This window comes from Ceratotherium simum, chromosome 25, assembly GCF_057802395.1.
Source record: "Ceratotherium simum simum isolate JZ-2026a chromosome 25, ASM5780239v1, whole genome shotgun sequence".
NCBI lineage: Eukaryota > Metazoa > Chordata > Mammalia > Perissodactyla > Rhinocerotidae > Ceratotherium > Ceratotherium simum.
In genome coordinates, this window is record NC_141924.1 from 135,489 (window position 1) to 149,282 (window position 13,794).

The 13,794-nt window shown below is 55.7% G+C and overlaps 1 protein-coding gene across 3 annotated transcripts in view; it reads right to left on the reverse strand.

Moving 5' to 3' along the window:
• SHANK3 (SH3 and multiple ankyrin repeat domains 3) overlaps positions 1-13,794 on the reverse strand; it is a 63,493-nt gene that overhangs the window by 29,974 nt on the left and 19,725 nt on the right. For all 3 annotated transcript variants that reach the window (XM_087448614.1, XM_087448616.1, XM_087448615.1), the window contains exons 13-19: positions 11,437-11,512; positions 11,061-11,143; positions 9,789-9,913; positions 9,555-9,687; positions 8,520-8,600; positions 785-915; positions 64-148 (exon numbers count right to left, since the gene is read on the reverse strand). In XM_087448614.1, coding sequence (XP_087304740.1) covers positions 64-148; positions 785-915; positions 8,520-8,600; positions 9,555-9,687; positions 9,789-9,913; positions 11,061-11,143; positions 11,437-11,512 — 714 coding nt within the window. The remainder of the gene's footprint in view (positions 1-63; positions 149-784; positions 916-8,519; positions 8,601-9,554; positions 9,688-9,788; positions 9,914-11,060; positions 11,144-11,436; positions 11,513-13,794) is intronic.

The following is a 13,794-nucleotide window of genomic DNA, read 5'->3' on the forward strand; positions in this document are numbered from 1 at the left end:
CACATTCACCCCGGCCCCAGCCCCATTCTTCCCCGTCCCGTGCAGTCCCCAGCCCAGCCGTACCTACAGACTTGGTCCGTGGAATCCCCTTCCGCAAGGAGCCCGGCAGCTTCTCTGGGCCTGGGAGGCCCTGGCGCTCAAACAATGACTGTGGGAGTTGGGGGGTTATATGGAGGTTCTAAGCATTGGGGCCCCCAGTTCTCCATCCAGCCCCACCCATCCTCCTCCTAAGCCTGAGATAAGACACCCCATGCACTAATTCCAACAGTGCTGGTGCCCGAAGTGCCTGACGCAGGAATCAGACCCAGGTCCTGCCCCCAGGGAGCAGGGACACAGCCAGTGGGGGCCGGGCATAAACAGTGCTGGGCAGGGTTGATGCCGACGGGGCCAGAGCAGACAGATGCCCTGGGTATGGCCAGGTGAGGCTGGGGGAGTGGCCCAGAGGCACCAAGTGAGAGGAGTGGGTGGGGGTACACAGGGCTGGGGTGCTCTAGGTGGTCCTGGGTGTGGCCCAGAACCTGCCTAAGGCAGGAGGCACCAAAAGCCACAGCCAGGGGTGAGGACTCAGCACGTGTTGACCTATGGCCATTCTGGGGGCTGAGATGGGTCCACGTGTCTCTGGGAGAGGCCGTGGGGTCCTTCACCCCCACCCCTGGAGAGTGGGATCCAGGATAGATGGACCCCCCACCCCAGAAAAATGCACAAACGCCCAGTTTGGGGACATGGCACTCTGACTCCATGCCCCACCCGTCCCCCAGTCCCCTCAGCTGCCTGGCTGGCTTACGCTGATCTCAGCAGGGGTGATCCTCCGACTAGTGGGCCGCTGTTTGACAGTGGCAGCTCTTGAGTCGGCATCCGCGATGTCTGGTCTCAGTGTCGGCTCTGCAGCGGCCGCCAGAATCTCGTCCAGTTTCTCTGCACAGCCAAGGAGGCACCATCTCAGCCACCTGGACCTTGAGCCGGCTACAGCCCTCTGCAGCCCCACTGCTGCGTCTGCCTCCCAAGGCTGGTCCACCCAGTGCTGCGGACAGAGGCCACAGGGGCTCTGCCCACTGCAGGCCCGTCACTCCCCAAGGCATGCAGACCTGAGATGGGGAGGCCCCACAACTTGCATCCACCCAAGCCCCTCACACCAGAACCCAGACCCTGCTCCAGCCTGGCCTCTCCATCCTCAGGGAGGCTCCAGGAGACCCAACAGACCCATCTCCAGGGAAAGCCTAACTGACCATTAGGGAGAGGACCAGGGTGGAGACAAACTGTTTAGAGCCCAGTCTTCCTGAATTTCACTGTCTCCTTTGCCCTTTCCCTTTTCTCCTCAGCACACGGCATCATCTATCTGTGCCCCCACTGACCAAAAGACAAGCTGTTCCTGGCGGGACTGCAGCCCTAGGACAGACCCTGATGTACAGCAGGTGCCCACAAAAGACATGAATAAACCAAGAATGAATGAATGGTGGATACTTGCTAAAAACTGAGCTCACCACCCCAGGCTAGGGACCTAAAAAAATGGCTCTATGCAGATCGGGAGGCCAAAGCACCATCATCGAAGGAAAAGCAGCCCCAGGGTGGGAAGTGCCAAGAAGAGAGGAGGATGTTGGGAGGCACAGTGCTCAAGGGGCTTCTGCCAGCCCCTTAGAAAGCAGTCATAGCCAGAGAATCAAGAAGGGGTGAGGAAGGCCCAGGGGGCTGATGCCTGGGTAGTCATTCAGTAGTCCCACCTCACCCCACCCGTCACTCAGGCTCCAAATCCCCAAGCCCTTCCCAACTCTCGGGGCATCCCCAGAGGACCACGCGTCTGGCCACACTTGTCCTTTGCCTCTCAGAGTGCCCGTGGAGAACTTCTGTGGTCAGCCTCGACACCTCCACCTCTGCACCCCGCTCAGCAACTGCTGTGGGAAAGTAAAACTCCTCTGAGATGTCCAGTACCCAACCCCAACCAGACCCACCATGTACACTGACTCTGTCCTGATTTAACCTCTTTGTGACGGTTTCCTTATCTGATAAAACAGGCATAAAATGGCACCTGCTTCAGTGTCTGTTGTGAGAATGAGCACAGACATCAGTGCTCCAGCTGTGCCTGGCTCAGCACAAGCACGGAGGACACACCTGCTATAGTTCTTCAGGTCTGCACCTCACCTCCCCCAACAGCTCATGGGCTCCTGGAAGGAGAGCAAATACCCTCTCCTATATGCCCCGAGCATCCAGCCTGGGCCCTGGATAATATAGGAGTTCAACCAATGTTACAATGCACCAGCAAAACATGCTCCACCTACAGACTGGCTCACTGGGCCTGTGCATGGCTCCCAGCACCACGAGGCGCCTGGGCCCAGGTGCAGACCAGGGAGGGCTCATTAGAGGGGTCTTCCTGTTTGTTTCTGTAATGAAGTGAATAATTCCCTTTTGAAAGCTGAAACCACCATCACCACCATTTGTTAAGTCCTTGGTGATTTCCAGAGTTAGAAGAGCTTCACGTGAATCCTCTCCTTTCATCCCACAACAACCACATGAAGAAGATACTATTATTGCCCTCATTTTCCCCAAGAAGAAACTGATGATCTGAGAAAGATAAACTGCCCCAGATCATAGATCTAACTAGTAAGAGACCAGACTTAACTACCATGCTATCCAGAAACCGCAGACAGAAAGACAGGAGCGGAGAGAAGACATTTCCATGGGACACATGGCACATTCTCACCTGAGCTGTGCGTTAAAGGCTGCATCTCTAGGTCCAGAACTCAATCCCAGAGACCCAAAGCAGTGTGCACAGGAAGTTAGCAAAGCAAACATTGTTGGCCATGGGGCGATGGTGCTGGGCCAGACGAGAATTATTTTCAATAGGGAAAGAATCAAGAATTGTGCAAACTACAAGCTGGTGAGGTTGAAACCAATCGCCAACAAAAGTAGAAAATATATTCTTAAATAAATGATTTTAGATACTTAAAAAAGGAACTGAAGCCCATTAGGAACCAGATTTGGGGCGCTGGTAACTGGTCACTCCCAGCAGCCTCATGTACACTGGCTGTCAATACACGACACATGGTGCAGACACAGCTGGGTGTGCAGCTGTTTGAACTGCCAGGACCCAAGCAGGAACAAGGGGCCTGCGGGGGTGGTGAATCGCCCGTCACTGCCCCTACAACTGGAAGCAGCACACAGGCCACAGCACAGCACCCTGGGAGTCCCGCTAATGAGCTGAAGACAGAACCAAAATACTCCAGAAATAGCCTGTGTGTCTGCCTCAAAGGTGTGAAGAAAAGTGTCCCCAGAGGAGACCTAGTCATGTTTTTAATACCCGAAAAGACACTGAGGAAGGCACTTCACCTGGGGTGCCAGGGCAACAGGATTCAGAGGGTGAGACTGCAGGTCACGCAGGAGAGCCTGGGCTGAGACAGATGGGACAACTGCGTCCCCGGCACAGGGAAGGCCCAGTGGATCCCGGAGTGAGGGACGGGTGGGCACCAGGCACATGGACAAACGAGTGAACACACGCGGCTGAGGCCATGAAGCCCCCTCCGGCTTCCTTCTGGCCCTGACTCCTGTGCAGCAGAAAAAGAGGCTCCTGTCCACCCGAAAGGTGGAGGAGGCTGGCAGAGGCCAGGCCCTGAGATCTCACCAGGACCTCAGGGTCCAGGCCCAGACTCTGTCCCCACATGATGCTGCGTCCCTTGAAGTCAGGCTGGACACAAAGGACACACAGAAAGGAGCCTCAAAGGATACAGAAGGCGAGGCCTAAAGGGACGAGCAGGGAGTGGTGAAGGCAACAGCCTGGGCGATGCTAGGCAGGGAGCTCCAAGCTCCCTCCCCAAGGTTTTGGGGTGCAGACCCCTGCTCTGAAGGGACTGTCAGCACTGGGCTTGACCCCACAACAGATCAGCACAGAAATGAGACCGACATACCAGCAACAAGGAGCCCCCAGAGAATGGGCAGAAAGAAGCAACATGGGCTGGAGCTGAGCACCCGACACTCCTGCTCCCATGCCCAGTCACCATGCTTCCAGAGCGAGCTCCAGAGCTGGGCCCTCTGAACTCTTCCCCTCCCCAGCTTCAGGCCATGGCACATGCTATGGCCTCCACCAGGAGGATCTCCCAGCTCTGCCTCACCAGGCTGCCTCCTCGGCTCTCATGTCCCCCAGCTCACCTGAGCCCCCAAGGCCTGTGGCTTCGCCTCACTATCAAGTCCCCAGATGGCCACACCCCTGGGAACTCCCATCCATCCCTTCCTAGGTCCTTCTACTGTGCCCCCAGCAGATCCCCAGAGAGAAGACCAACAGGAGGGCACAGCCCAGGCTTCCAGACCACCCTGATTTGAACTGGAACCTCCTCGCACACCAGTTACTTCCCCGGACAAGGGTCAGGTAGGGCTGGACCTGGGAACACAGCAGATGACTCACCCCCCTTCCTTCTCCGAATGGAGGCTTGGAATCAAGAAACAGAGCAGGGGGGTAAGAGGCAGGCTTCTTCCCCCACACTGGGCCCCACTCCCCATCTTTCCCACCTCCACCCCTCCCAACAACCAGGACCTCCCAGATCCCCCACAGCCCGGAGCCTACACCTCCCTCTCAGACCGTGAGTGGCAAATCTGGCAAATGCCAGTCAGTACACAACTTGAAATTCAAGGTGGAAACTACAAGCAGGGGTGTGTGCTTGTGTGTGTGTACACATGCACATGCACAGATGCACACATGCTTGTGCACTTTCACTCACACGTGCACACATGCATGTGCATGCATGCCCACATGCACACACATGCATGCTTGTGCACATCCACACATGCTTGTTCACATCCACGCACACCTGAGCACATGCATGCACAGCCATGCACACACATGTGGAGACGTCCACGCGCAACTAAATCACACTTGGTTCTGTCAAATGTTTGTTAAGAAAAAAGGCAAAACCCACAAAAACCAAGTTCGGAGGCCACTGATGGCTACAGTGGTCGCCCTTGAGCATTCTGAGCAGTGTGTGTGCAACAAAGGGCAGGTCACTGTGTTTGCCAGATCGAGGCCTGTCAGGGACCGCACACTCGTGTGGCACCTGCCTGACATTCTCATCACAAAAGAAAAAGGGACCCAGAAGTTCCAGATTTCTCATGGGAAAGTGGGTGAACAGGAAGGGTTTGGACCCTCCAGGGCCCTCCCTGGCCTGAGTCTCTACTGACCTCTGCAGCCTCAGCACATCCTTGATTCAAGCTGAGCGGATGAGCACGTGGTGACTGTGAGGAGCCCCAGTGCTCAAGGGCACTAGGGGTGTGTGCCCTTCCTCCTCCTCCTCCCACCTGTCTCATGAGGAAGGTCTCTACCCCAATGCTTCCTCTCAATCCCATTTCTGGCAGCTACCTCCACCCTTCACTGGCTGGGCGCTGCCTGTGCTCGCACCATCGCCACCAAGATGCTCTCTCCCGCCTCTTTCTCCTGCAGGACCTTACTCCTCCCCCATGCTCTCTGAGCAGCAAACAGCCACCTGGGCATGAGCCCCCACCCTTGCCACTTGCTTCTTCTGTCACCTCACATTTTCCTTTCTTTCCAGGTGTTCAGGTCATCTTCTCAATAGACTACAGGATCCTGAAGGGTTCTATCAGCTCTTGACAGTATGACACAGAACTGACGTGTTTATGCTGGCAATGAACCGACAGGTCTTACTTCTCTCCTTTAAAAGCACAAACGCTGGACCGTGGGTACCTGGGGAAACCCTGATGCTGGCCTGGCTTCCACAAACCAGGCGTTTCTACAGGGGACTAGTCAGAAGGTCAGCAAGTGGGCTAGCTTCCCAGTTCAGCTGTCTGGGGGGAGGAGCGGCTTCTCCTTCTCTGAACAGAGCAACGTAAAGAGTCTGGGTCCAGCTTCAACAAAGGCTGTGACTCCTCACTCAGCAGTGTGGACGGAGGCTCTATGCTAAGCTGTCCCTTCATCCTCCCCCAGACTCTGCTCAGGGAAAAGCTGGTGAAAATGATGCTGACCTGAGGCTGCAAGTGAGCCTCCTGGAAGACAAGGGTCTGCAGAGCAACCCTGCTATGCAGCAGCAGAGGGAATGCCCCAGACCAGAGCAGAGGAGGAGGAGGCTCTTCCCTTCACTGGTTTCTTCAGACAGAAGCAGCCCAGAGAGCAGAAGGCAATTCTTCTGCTTCCACAGGGCAGAGTCCCTGGGTCCCCACAGTACAGCTCTCAGGCTGCCCAAGCACCACTTTGTGCAGAACTAGGAAGATCCCTTCTGAACGTGCAGCTGAACATGGCTATGTGACAGCCTCTGGAAGGAGACTCCTGGGACCCACTCACCAGAGCCTTGGCCTGGTGTCTAGCCAGACCCAGCTGCCTACTGCTACTGGTTTATTGATCAGTTTGGATCCTCCATCCGTGTGGTGAATCAGCTCCCCATGACTAGCCTTGGACCCTCGTGACCCCGGGGCCAGAAATCTGCTAGCTTCTCTGCCTCACTCTTGAATGGGCGGTTTAGCTGGGTATAGAATTCTAGGTGGAGAAGCATTTTGACTCAAGACTTTTTGAGGTTCCTGTTCCATTGTCTTCTAGCATCTACTATTGCTGATGAGAAGTCTGCTGTCAGTCTCACCTCCGCTCCTAAGTCACCTGCCTCTTTCCCTGGGAGCTAAGACTTTTCTTTTCGTCAGTGGTGGTGTGAAGTCTTACTGTGCTACGTCTAGACGTAGATTTGTTTTTATTTCCTTGCTTGGGACTTACACTTCAAACCGGAATCTCATGTCCTTATGTGATTCTAGAAAATTCTTAGCCATTTACTCTTCACATACTGCCTCTTCCCCAATCTGTTTACTCTTTCCCTCTGGCACTCTCAGAAGGCTGGGGTTCTCACTTGTCCTCCGTCTCTCTTATCTGCTCTTTGATATTTTGTACCTCCTTATCTTTCTGTGCTATATTTTGGATCATTTCCTCAGATCTTCTGATTCACTGTTTCTTCTGTCAGCTGGGTCCAGTATACTGTTTATTTCAGCCATGGATTTTTAATCTCAGTGGCTATACTTTTTGTTTCAATAACAGTTCTTTAGGGATCCTTTTATAACTTGCTTATTCTTTTTTTGTACTGTCCTGTTCTTTCGTTATGAGTTCCGTTAGGTCTCTTAAACTTTATATTTAAACCTTATTTTGTCTCTTTCATATTCTATGATTTCCAGTTCTTTTGATGCTAATTCCAGTTCTTGGGCTTGGTTCTAGCTTTCTCACTTCTTGTGGGTCCACAGCCACATCTCTTGGCTCTGTGGGGGCATCAGAACCCCAACCCCTTGCCCTTAAGATTTTTATCCTGTCCCAAGCCCTCACAAACTATAGAAGCATCAGCTTCCTCTCACTCTGATTTCTCTCTTCACTTTTGAGACCTGGGGAATTCCTCTTTCTTTGTTTTGATTTGGCTGTATGTTTTTTAAATTTTATTTTATTCAGAATATTTATGGGGAAGAAAATCCTGAAAAGTCCTGTCAGCCCAGACTATCTTGGTGGCTGTACTCCACACTGAACTAAACTGCAGTCGAGAGTACCTGCTTGGAAGGGGGATGGCTCAGCCTGTGACCAGGGTCATGGCTCAGTCCACGAGTAAGGTCAGGAATAATTCAGGGGGACAAGTAAGTGTTCTTTCTGTGGCTGGGGTAGAACCAAGCCTGAAGCCAGGGTTGGGGCTCAGTCTAAAACCAGGATCAGGGTTCCTTCTATGATAGAGCCAGAGCAAACTCTGGGACTAGGATTGGGTTCCAATTATGGAACAATAGAGCATGCTAACAGTCATGTGCATCAGGACAGGCCCACAATGAGGATGCTGATGGTCATGTATGTCAGGATATGCCATTAACTGTCACGTATGTGAGGACACACTCATGTATGCCTGGACATGCCTGTGATGAGGCTGCTATAGTCACATGTACAGAGACTTCCCACAATGAGGCGTTTGGCGGTCACCTTGGGACTGTGCCCATAACATGACCCATCAAAGCCCTGACAAGCTCCTGTTTGCCTCCTGCAGCTCACAAGGGCCTGTCCCCTCATACCAGCAATGTTCACATGGCCCTGTGAGGTCAGCAGCTCCCTGTCATGACCTCTGCTTAACCGATGAGTGAGCAGGTGCTGAGAGGGTAAAATAAACGCAAAGGTCACACAGCTAGTGCTGGCAGAGCCAGGAGCAGAGCCCAGGTCCCCTGACTCCTGTGTCACGAAGGAGTCAAGTCAGACTAGAGATGTGGAGAGCCAGAGGCAGCACGCGCATGCAAACACACTGGTGGGCCAGGCCCTGCTCCCTGGCCATCAGTCCCAGCTGTCCCACTGTCCATCTCTGGCCCCGTCGCCCAGCCCTTCAGCCTTCACCCCATCCATGTGTCGTCCCCTCCTCACCCCACAGATGCCCAATTTCTGCACCCCTCCACACCCATTCATTTACCTTTGACCTGTTCATATATCTGTCTGTCTGTCCTTCCTCCCCTGTCTCTGCCTGGCTTTGGCCCCAGCTCACTCTGCCTGGCCTCCCACCCTGGGCTGTCTGCCCGCTGCTGCCCCCGCCGCTCACCAAGTTCCTCAAGCTCAGCCGTCATGGACTTGGAGCGCAGGGTCAGCGTGGTGCTGGGGGCCCTCTTAGGGGGTGGTGGGGCTGCAAAGAAGAGAGAGGCCTTGGGCCTCCTGTCCAGCAGCAGGCAGCGCGGCGTGGCCAGGTGCAGGTGCCACTTGCGCTCCACCGCCTGGATCTCCTCATACTCCCGTGAGGACGAGTCGCACTGCGCCAGGATCTTGTTCAGGCTGCGGCTAGACGCAAACTTCTTCATGGCGCTGGGGGCTCAGGGGGTGCTGAGGGCCAGGCTCGGCCGGGGCAGTCGGGGCCTCAGGAGGTGGTCAAGGGCCACAGTGGGGGACACAGTGCTGGCCAGCTCCAGCCTGAGTGCCCACCCTGTAAGCTCCGAGGGCTGAGCAAGGGGGCACCAGAGCCATGGGTGGGGGCTGGGAGGGGTCTCCCGGCAGGCAGGCTCCTGCTGCTCCAGGGCTCCCCCAGGTCCTGGAGGACACTGCCCCTCAGGGGACCAGGGTGTGGTCAGCAGAGCCAGGGCCTGGGCTGGCTGGGCCAGGCCGGCAAAGCCTCCTGGGCCCTGACTGTGCCGCGACGTCGGCGCGGGGAGAAGACGCTTTTCCTCTTCCCTCAGGTGCCACCTCCCCCTTCCCTCCGACAATAAGCGGCAGCGGCAGCGTCAACCTCACAGTTGCCATGGCAACCCCGGCCTCCAGGCAGCTGCTTGCAGTGTCGGGAAGGGAAGGAGGGCTCTTCCACGCCAGGGACTGGGGTGGGGGACGCCGGAAAGGAGGGGGCGGGGATCTGAGGAGTGGCAACCTGGGGTCGCGGTCAGAGTCCGGGGGCCAGGGTTAGCAGTCTAACATTAGGGACTGGGAAGCCATCAGGCCTTGAATGTGGGTGTTTTGCCTAGGTTCAGGTATCCAGTATCAGCAGTCTGGGGTCAAGGGGTGGGGAGAGGAAGGTAGGCCTAGAGTCAAAGTTCTAAGGTCAGGAGTCAGAGGGGAGAGTCTGGGCACAGAGGTCTGAAGCCTGAACCCTCACCTCTGCGCCGAGCCCCATCTTCTTCTGGCTTCCTTGTCACCGACACAACCTTCATGATGAGGCGGTTCCCGCCCTGGCGGATCAGAGCCACCACCTGCTTGTGTCCCACCTTCACCACGTTCACCCCATTCACCTGGGACAGATAGGCGGGAGGGTGGGGCCAGTCAGGTGTGTCCTCCTCAGGGCTCAGAGGTCAGCACCCCACCTGGCTGCACAGGTAAGGATGAGCCTCACCTCAATGAGGAAGTCTCCCGTGCGCAGCCCGGCCCTCCAGGCCACGCCCTCCACATCCACCGACTCCAGATACTGTAGAGCTGGGAAGGCCGGCGTGGGCGTGAACTCCTCGATGGGGGTCTCTGCTGCAGGGTGGGCATGGGGGCAATTAGGAAGGCACTTCGCCAGCGTGGTCCAGGTGGAGGTGGCTGTGACACAGCAACCTCCCACAAGCGTTTCACCACGCTGGACAGATGACCACCGGGGCAGTGTGACCTGGGGCTGGGGGTCAGCCGGCAGGGTCTGCCCAGTGCAAGAAGAGCCAGCCTAGGAATCCGGGACATCTTCCTCTGAGAAACTCCCCACTCACCCCCACCAGAAAGGCTGACATTCCATTAGGCACGCTACAGCAGAGATCCTGGAAATCAGCGAGGGGAAGACATGTCCCATATTGAGACATTCCAAACAAGGAACACCGTCACAGAAGAGAGGCAAGGAAGGGTGGGGCCAGAAAAGGAAAGGGGCAGGGGCCAGTCAGAGGACAAGGGTGAGGCCGCAGGGACGGGGAAGGCTAGGGGGCAAGGGTGAGTCAGGGGGCAGAGGTGAAGCTGGGGAGGGGCTGAGGCTAGGGGCAGGGGTGAAGCTGGAGGGAAAGGCTGAGGCTGGGGGCAGTGGTGAGACTGGGGGCAGGGGTGAGGCTGGGGGAAGGGGAAGACAGTAGGGCGGGGGTGAAGCTGTGGGACAGAGGTAAAGCTGGGAGACAGGGGTGAGGCAAGTGGACAGGGGTGAAGCTGGGAGGCTGGGGGACGGGGTGAACCTTGGGGATGGGGTGAAGTTGGGGGACAGGGGTGAGGTAAGGGGGCAGGGGTGAAGCTGCAGGGCAGGGGTGAAGCTGGGGACAGGGGTGAGGCAAGGGGGCAGGGGTGAAGCTTGGGGAACAGTGGAAGCTGAGGGGCAGGGGTGAAGCTGGGGAGCAGGGGTGAAGCTGGGGGACTGGGTGAAGCTGGGAACAGGGGTGAAGGTTGGGAGGTGGGGTGAAGCTTGGGGGACAGGGGTGAAGCTAGGGGGCAGGGGTGAAGCTGGCGAGCAGGGGTGAAGCTGGGGGGCATAGGAGTATAACAGGAAGGAGGCCAGGGATTAGGCAGGGAGCAGAGCAGGAGTGAGGCATCAGCCAGGGGCGAGGCAGGGAAGAGAACAGAGGTACAACACAAGACGCTGCAAGCAGTGCACAGCCCCTGCCACCCTGACATGCCAGCCCCACACACACACGTGGCTCCCCCCACCCTTCATTACCTTTGGCCCCCCGGAGCACGAAACCGAAGCCCTCATGGTCCCGTTTCTGCAGGATGGCCACCTTGTCGTCAATGACATAATCGCTGATGGAGGAAAGCAGAGAGGGGTGAGGAGAACCCTGCCAGAGAGCATGGCTGGCCAGACTGACCCCGACATGTGCCCCAAACAGGATCCCTCAGGCACGGCCCACCCCCTGGAGGTGTCCTTGATCTGACCTGAGAAGGCAGAAGACAGAGGTGGGCTGGGCACCAACCCTCCCTCCTCTGACCTCTTCACCCCCAGGCCTCATCAACCAGCTCTCAGCCTCCCTCCACATCTGACGTCCCATCCGCATGGGTGCCCACCCGCCCACCTGCCCACCTGCCCCCGCGTGTACCTGTGTGAAGTGAGGCTGTCATAGGAGCCCACCGTGTAGTGGCGGAAAAGTCGCTTCGTCCGATCCTCCCGGGTTTCTGAGGGGAGTTTCAGGAGCTGATGGAGGGTCACATCCTCCCACTGGCCTGAACTGCCCCTCAACCATCCTGGTCACCAGCCTCTGCCCTCACACACACACCCCTCGCCTGACTGTGACCACATGGAAGTGAGGGGGCTCAAATCCTGGGGTCCTGGGCCCAGAGGTCCTAAGGTAAGAAGGCCGAGGGGACCATGTGGGAAATTTTTGGCCTCTGGGGGTCAGGGTGCCGAACAGGGCAGGAGCTGTGGTTCATCTCTCTCCTGAGTGGCTGCACACAGCAGACAGGAGAAGGCCAGGGCCAACCACAGAGAGAGTCAGCAAGTCCCAGCCTAACAGCAAAGAAGGTGTGAATGTGTGTATGCACATGTGTGTGGCCCACAGTAGCGTGTAAGTGTTCATGCATGTGCTTGTGCACGTGCATGTTTGTGTGTGTGACCCGTAGTCATGTGCAAGTGTCATGCTATATACTCATGTGCACTGGCATGGAAGCGACATTGTGTCTTCACTGAATCCCTCACAACAGCCCACTGATGCTCAACCTCATGGGGTCCCTTGCTCCACACCCTGGCTCTGAGTGGGCAAGGGGTCCAGGTGTGGGGGGCTGGGTCCCCTTCCCTGATGTCACTGCATCCCACAGAGCTTTGTCCTCATCTGTACTCTTGATCTCAAAGTCCCTCAGAGCCACTGCAGAGCTGGCCAGCTGTCTGCCCGCTGCCCCACCCTTGGCCTCACTGATTTCCTGCAAGCCTGCAGGTTCTAATCCTCACCTCCAGCCACAACCCTCCCTGCTGCAGGCTTACTTCTCCAGCTGCCTATAAATCAGATTCTCCTGTACCCTAGCACCCACTCCTGCCCCTCCGGGCTTTCCCGCATCTCTGTCTTCAGGTCTCCAGGACCTGGGAAGGTCCCCAAGATGGCTCTACCACCACCTCCCATTTCATCTCTCAGCTCCTCCCTCATTCTCTTTCATTTTAGCATTTCTCAAGCTTAATTTACTCAATCAACAAGTATTTACTGAGCTCCTACTATGTACCAAGCACTGTTTGTTTTAGGCTCTGAAAACACAGAAGAGAACAGAACAAAGCCTCTACCCTGTGGAGTTTATGATCTATTCGAAGAGAGAGAGAACAGACACAAGAGATAGGTACATACATCACATGTCAAATGCTGGCAAGTGTTAAGAGAAAAGTAAGCAGGATGGGGTACAGAGAAAGTTTGCAGTTCTAGGTGGTCATGTGAAAGCCTCACCAGGAAGGGAGAGTTGAGCAAAGGTGCAAGGACGTGACAGAGCACCCAGCAGATTATATGGATAAAGGGCTTCCTGGGAGCCCATGTGCTCAGGGCAAAGCCCACATGGCAGGCACTGGCTTGGGGTGTTCAAGGGACAGTGAGCAGCCTGTGCAGCTGGAGCAGAGGAAGCAAGAGAAAGTGGTAGGAAAGGAGATCAGAGAGGGGACCTATGATTTTTGATGACCTGTCCTCCACTAACTGTGAGCTCCTTGTGGATAAGGACCACATCTCATTTATTTCTGGTATCCTAGCACCTACCACAGTACCTGGCACATAACAGGCACTCTAAACGCTAACTGGAAGAACAGACAGGTGGACAACTGGCTGGGTGGGTAGGTGGGTGGATGGATATATGAAGGAGGGATGAAAGGATGAATGCAATAAGACACAGAAGGATAGATCAAAAGACAAAATGGATATATAAGTAGATGGAGGGAAAGAGAGCTGGGAGGGATGGATGGTGAAAGTGTAGAAGATGGGTAAATGGATGGACAGGGAGACTGGGTGAGTTGATGGAAAGGGAATAACTAGATTGGTAGACTGATGAATGGATGGATCAATAGATGGACAGATGGACTGGGTGGGTGGATGGGTGGAAAGAGGGGTTGGGGTGGACTGGGTTGACTGGGTGGGTTGATGGATGAGTAGATGGATGGCAGGATGGGTGGGTGAGTCAGAGGATAGATGGATCTAAGAGTAGATGGAGCAGTGGCTGGACAGAAAGAAGAAAGAGTTCCTATTAATATCAGAAAACACAGATGTCAGGAAAAGTATTGGTCCAGATTTCAGGACCCTGCCACTAACTTGTGTGATTCTTGGAAAGTCAACAGTCCCCTTTGAGCCTCTCTTTACAGAGTACGAAAATTCACCTTGGAAGGTCCCCTAGGTTCTGATGGCCTGTAATTTTATCACCCTGGCACCCTCCCACGTGCTCCCCTGCTCTCTTCTCTCTTCTTCCCACACACTGCCCATCAGGACTGAGACCCTCCG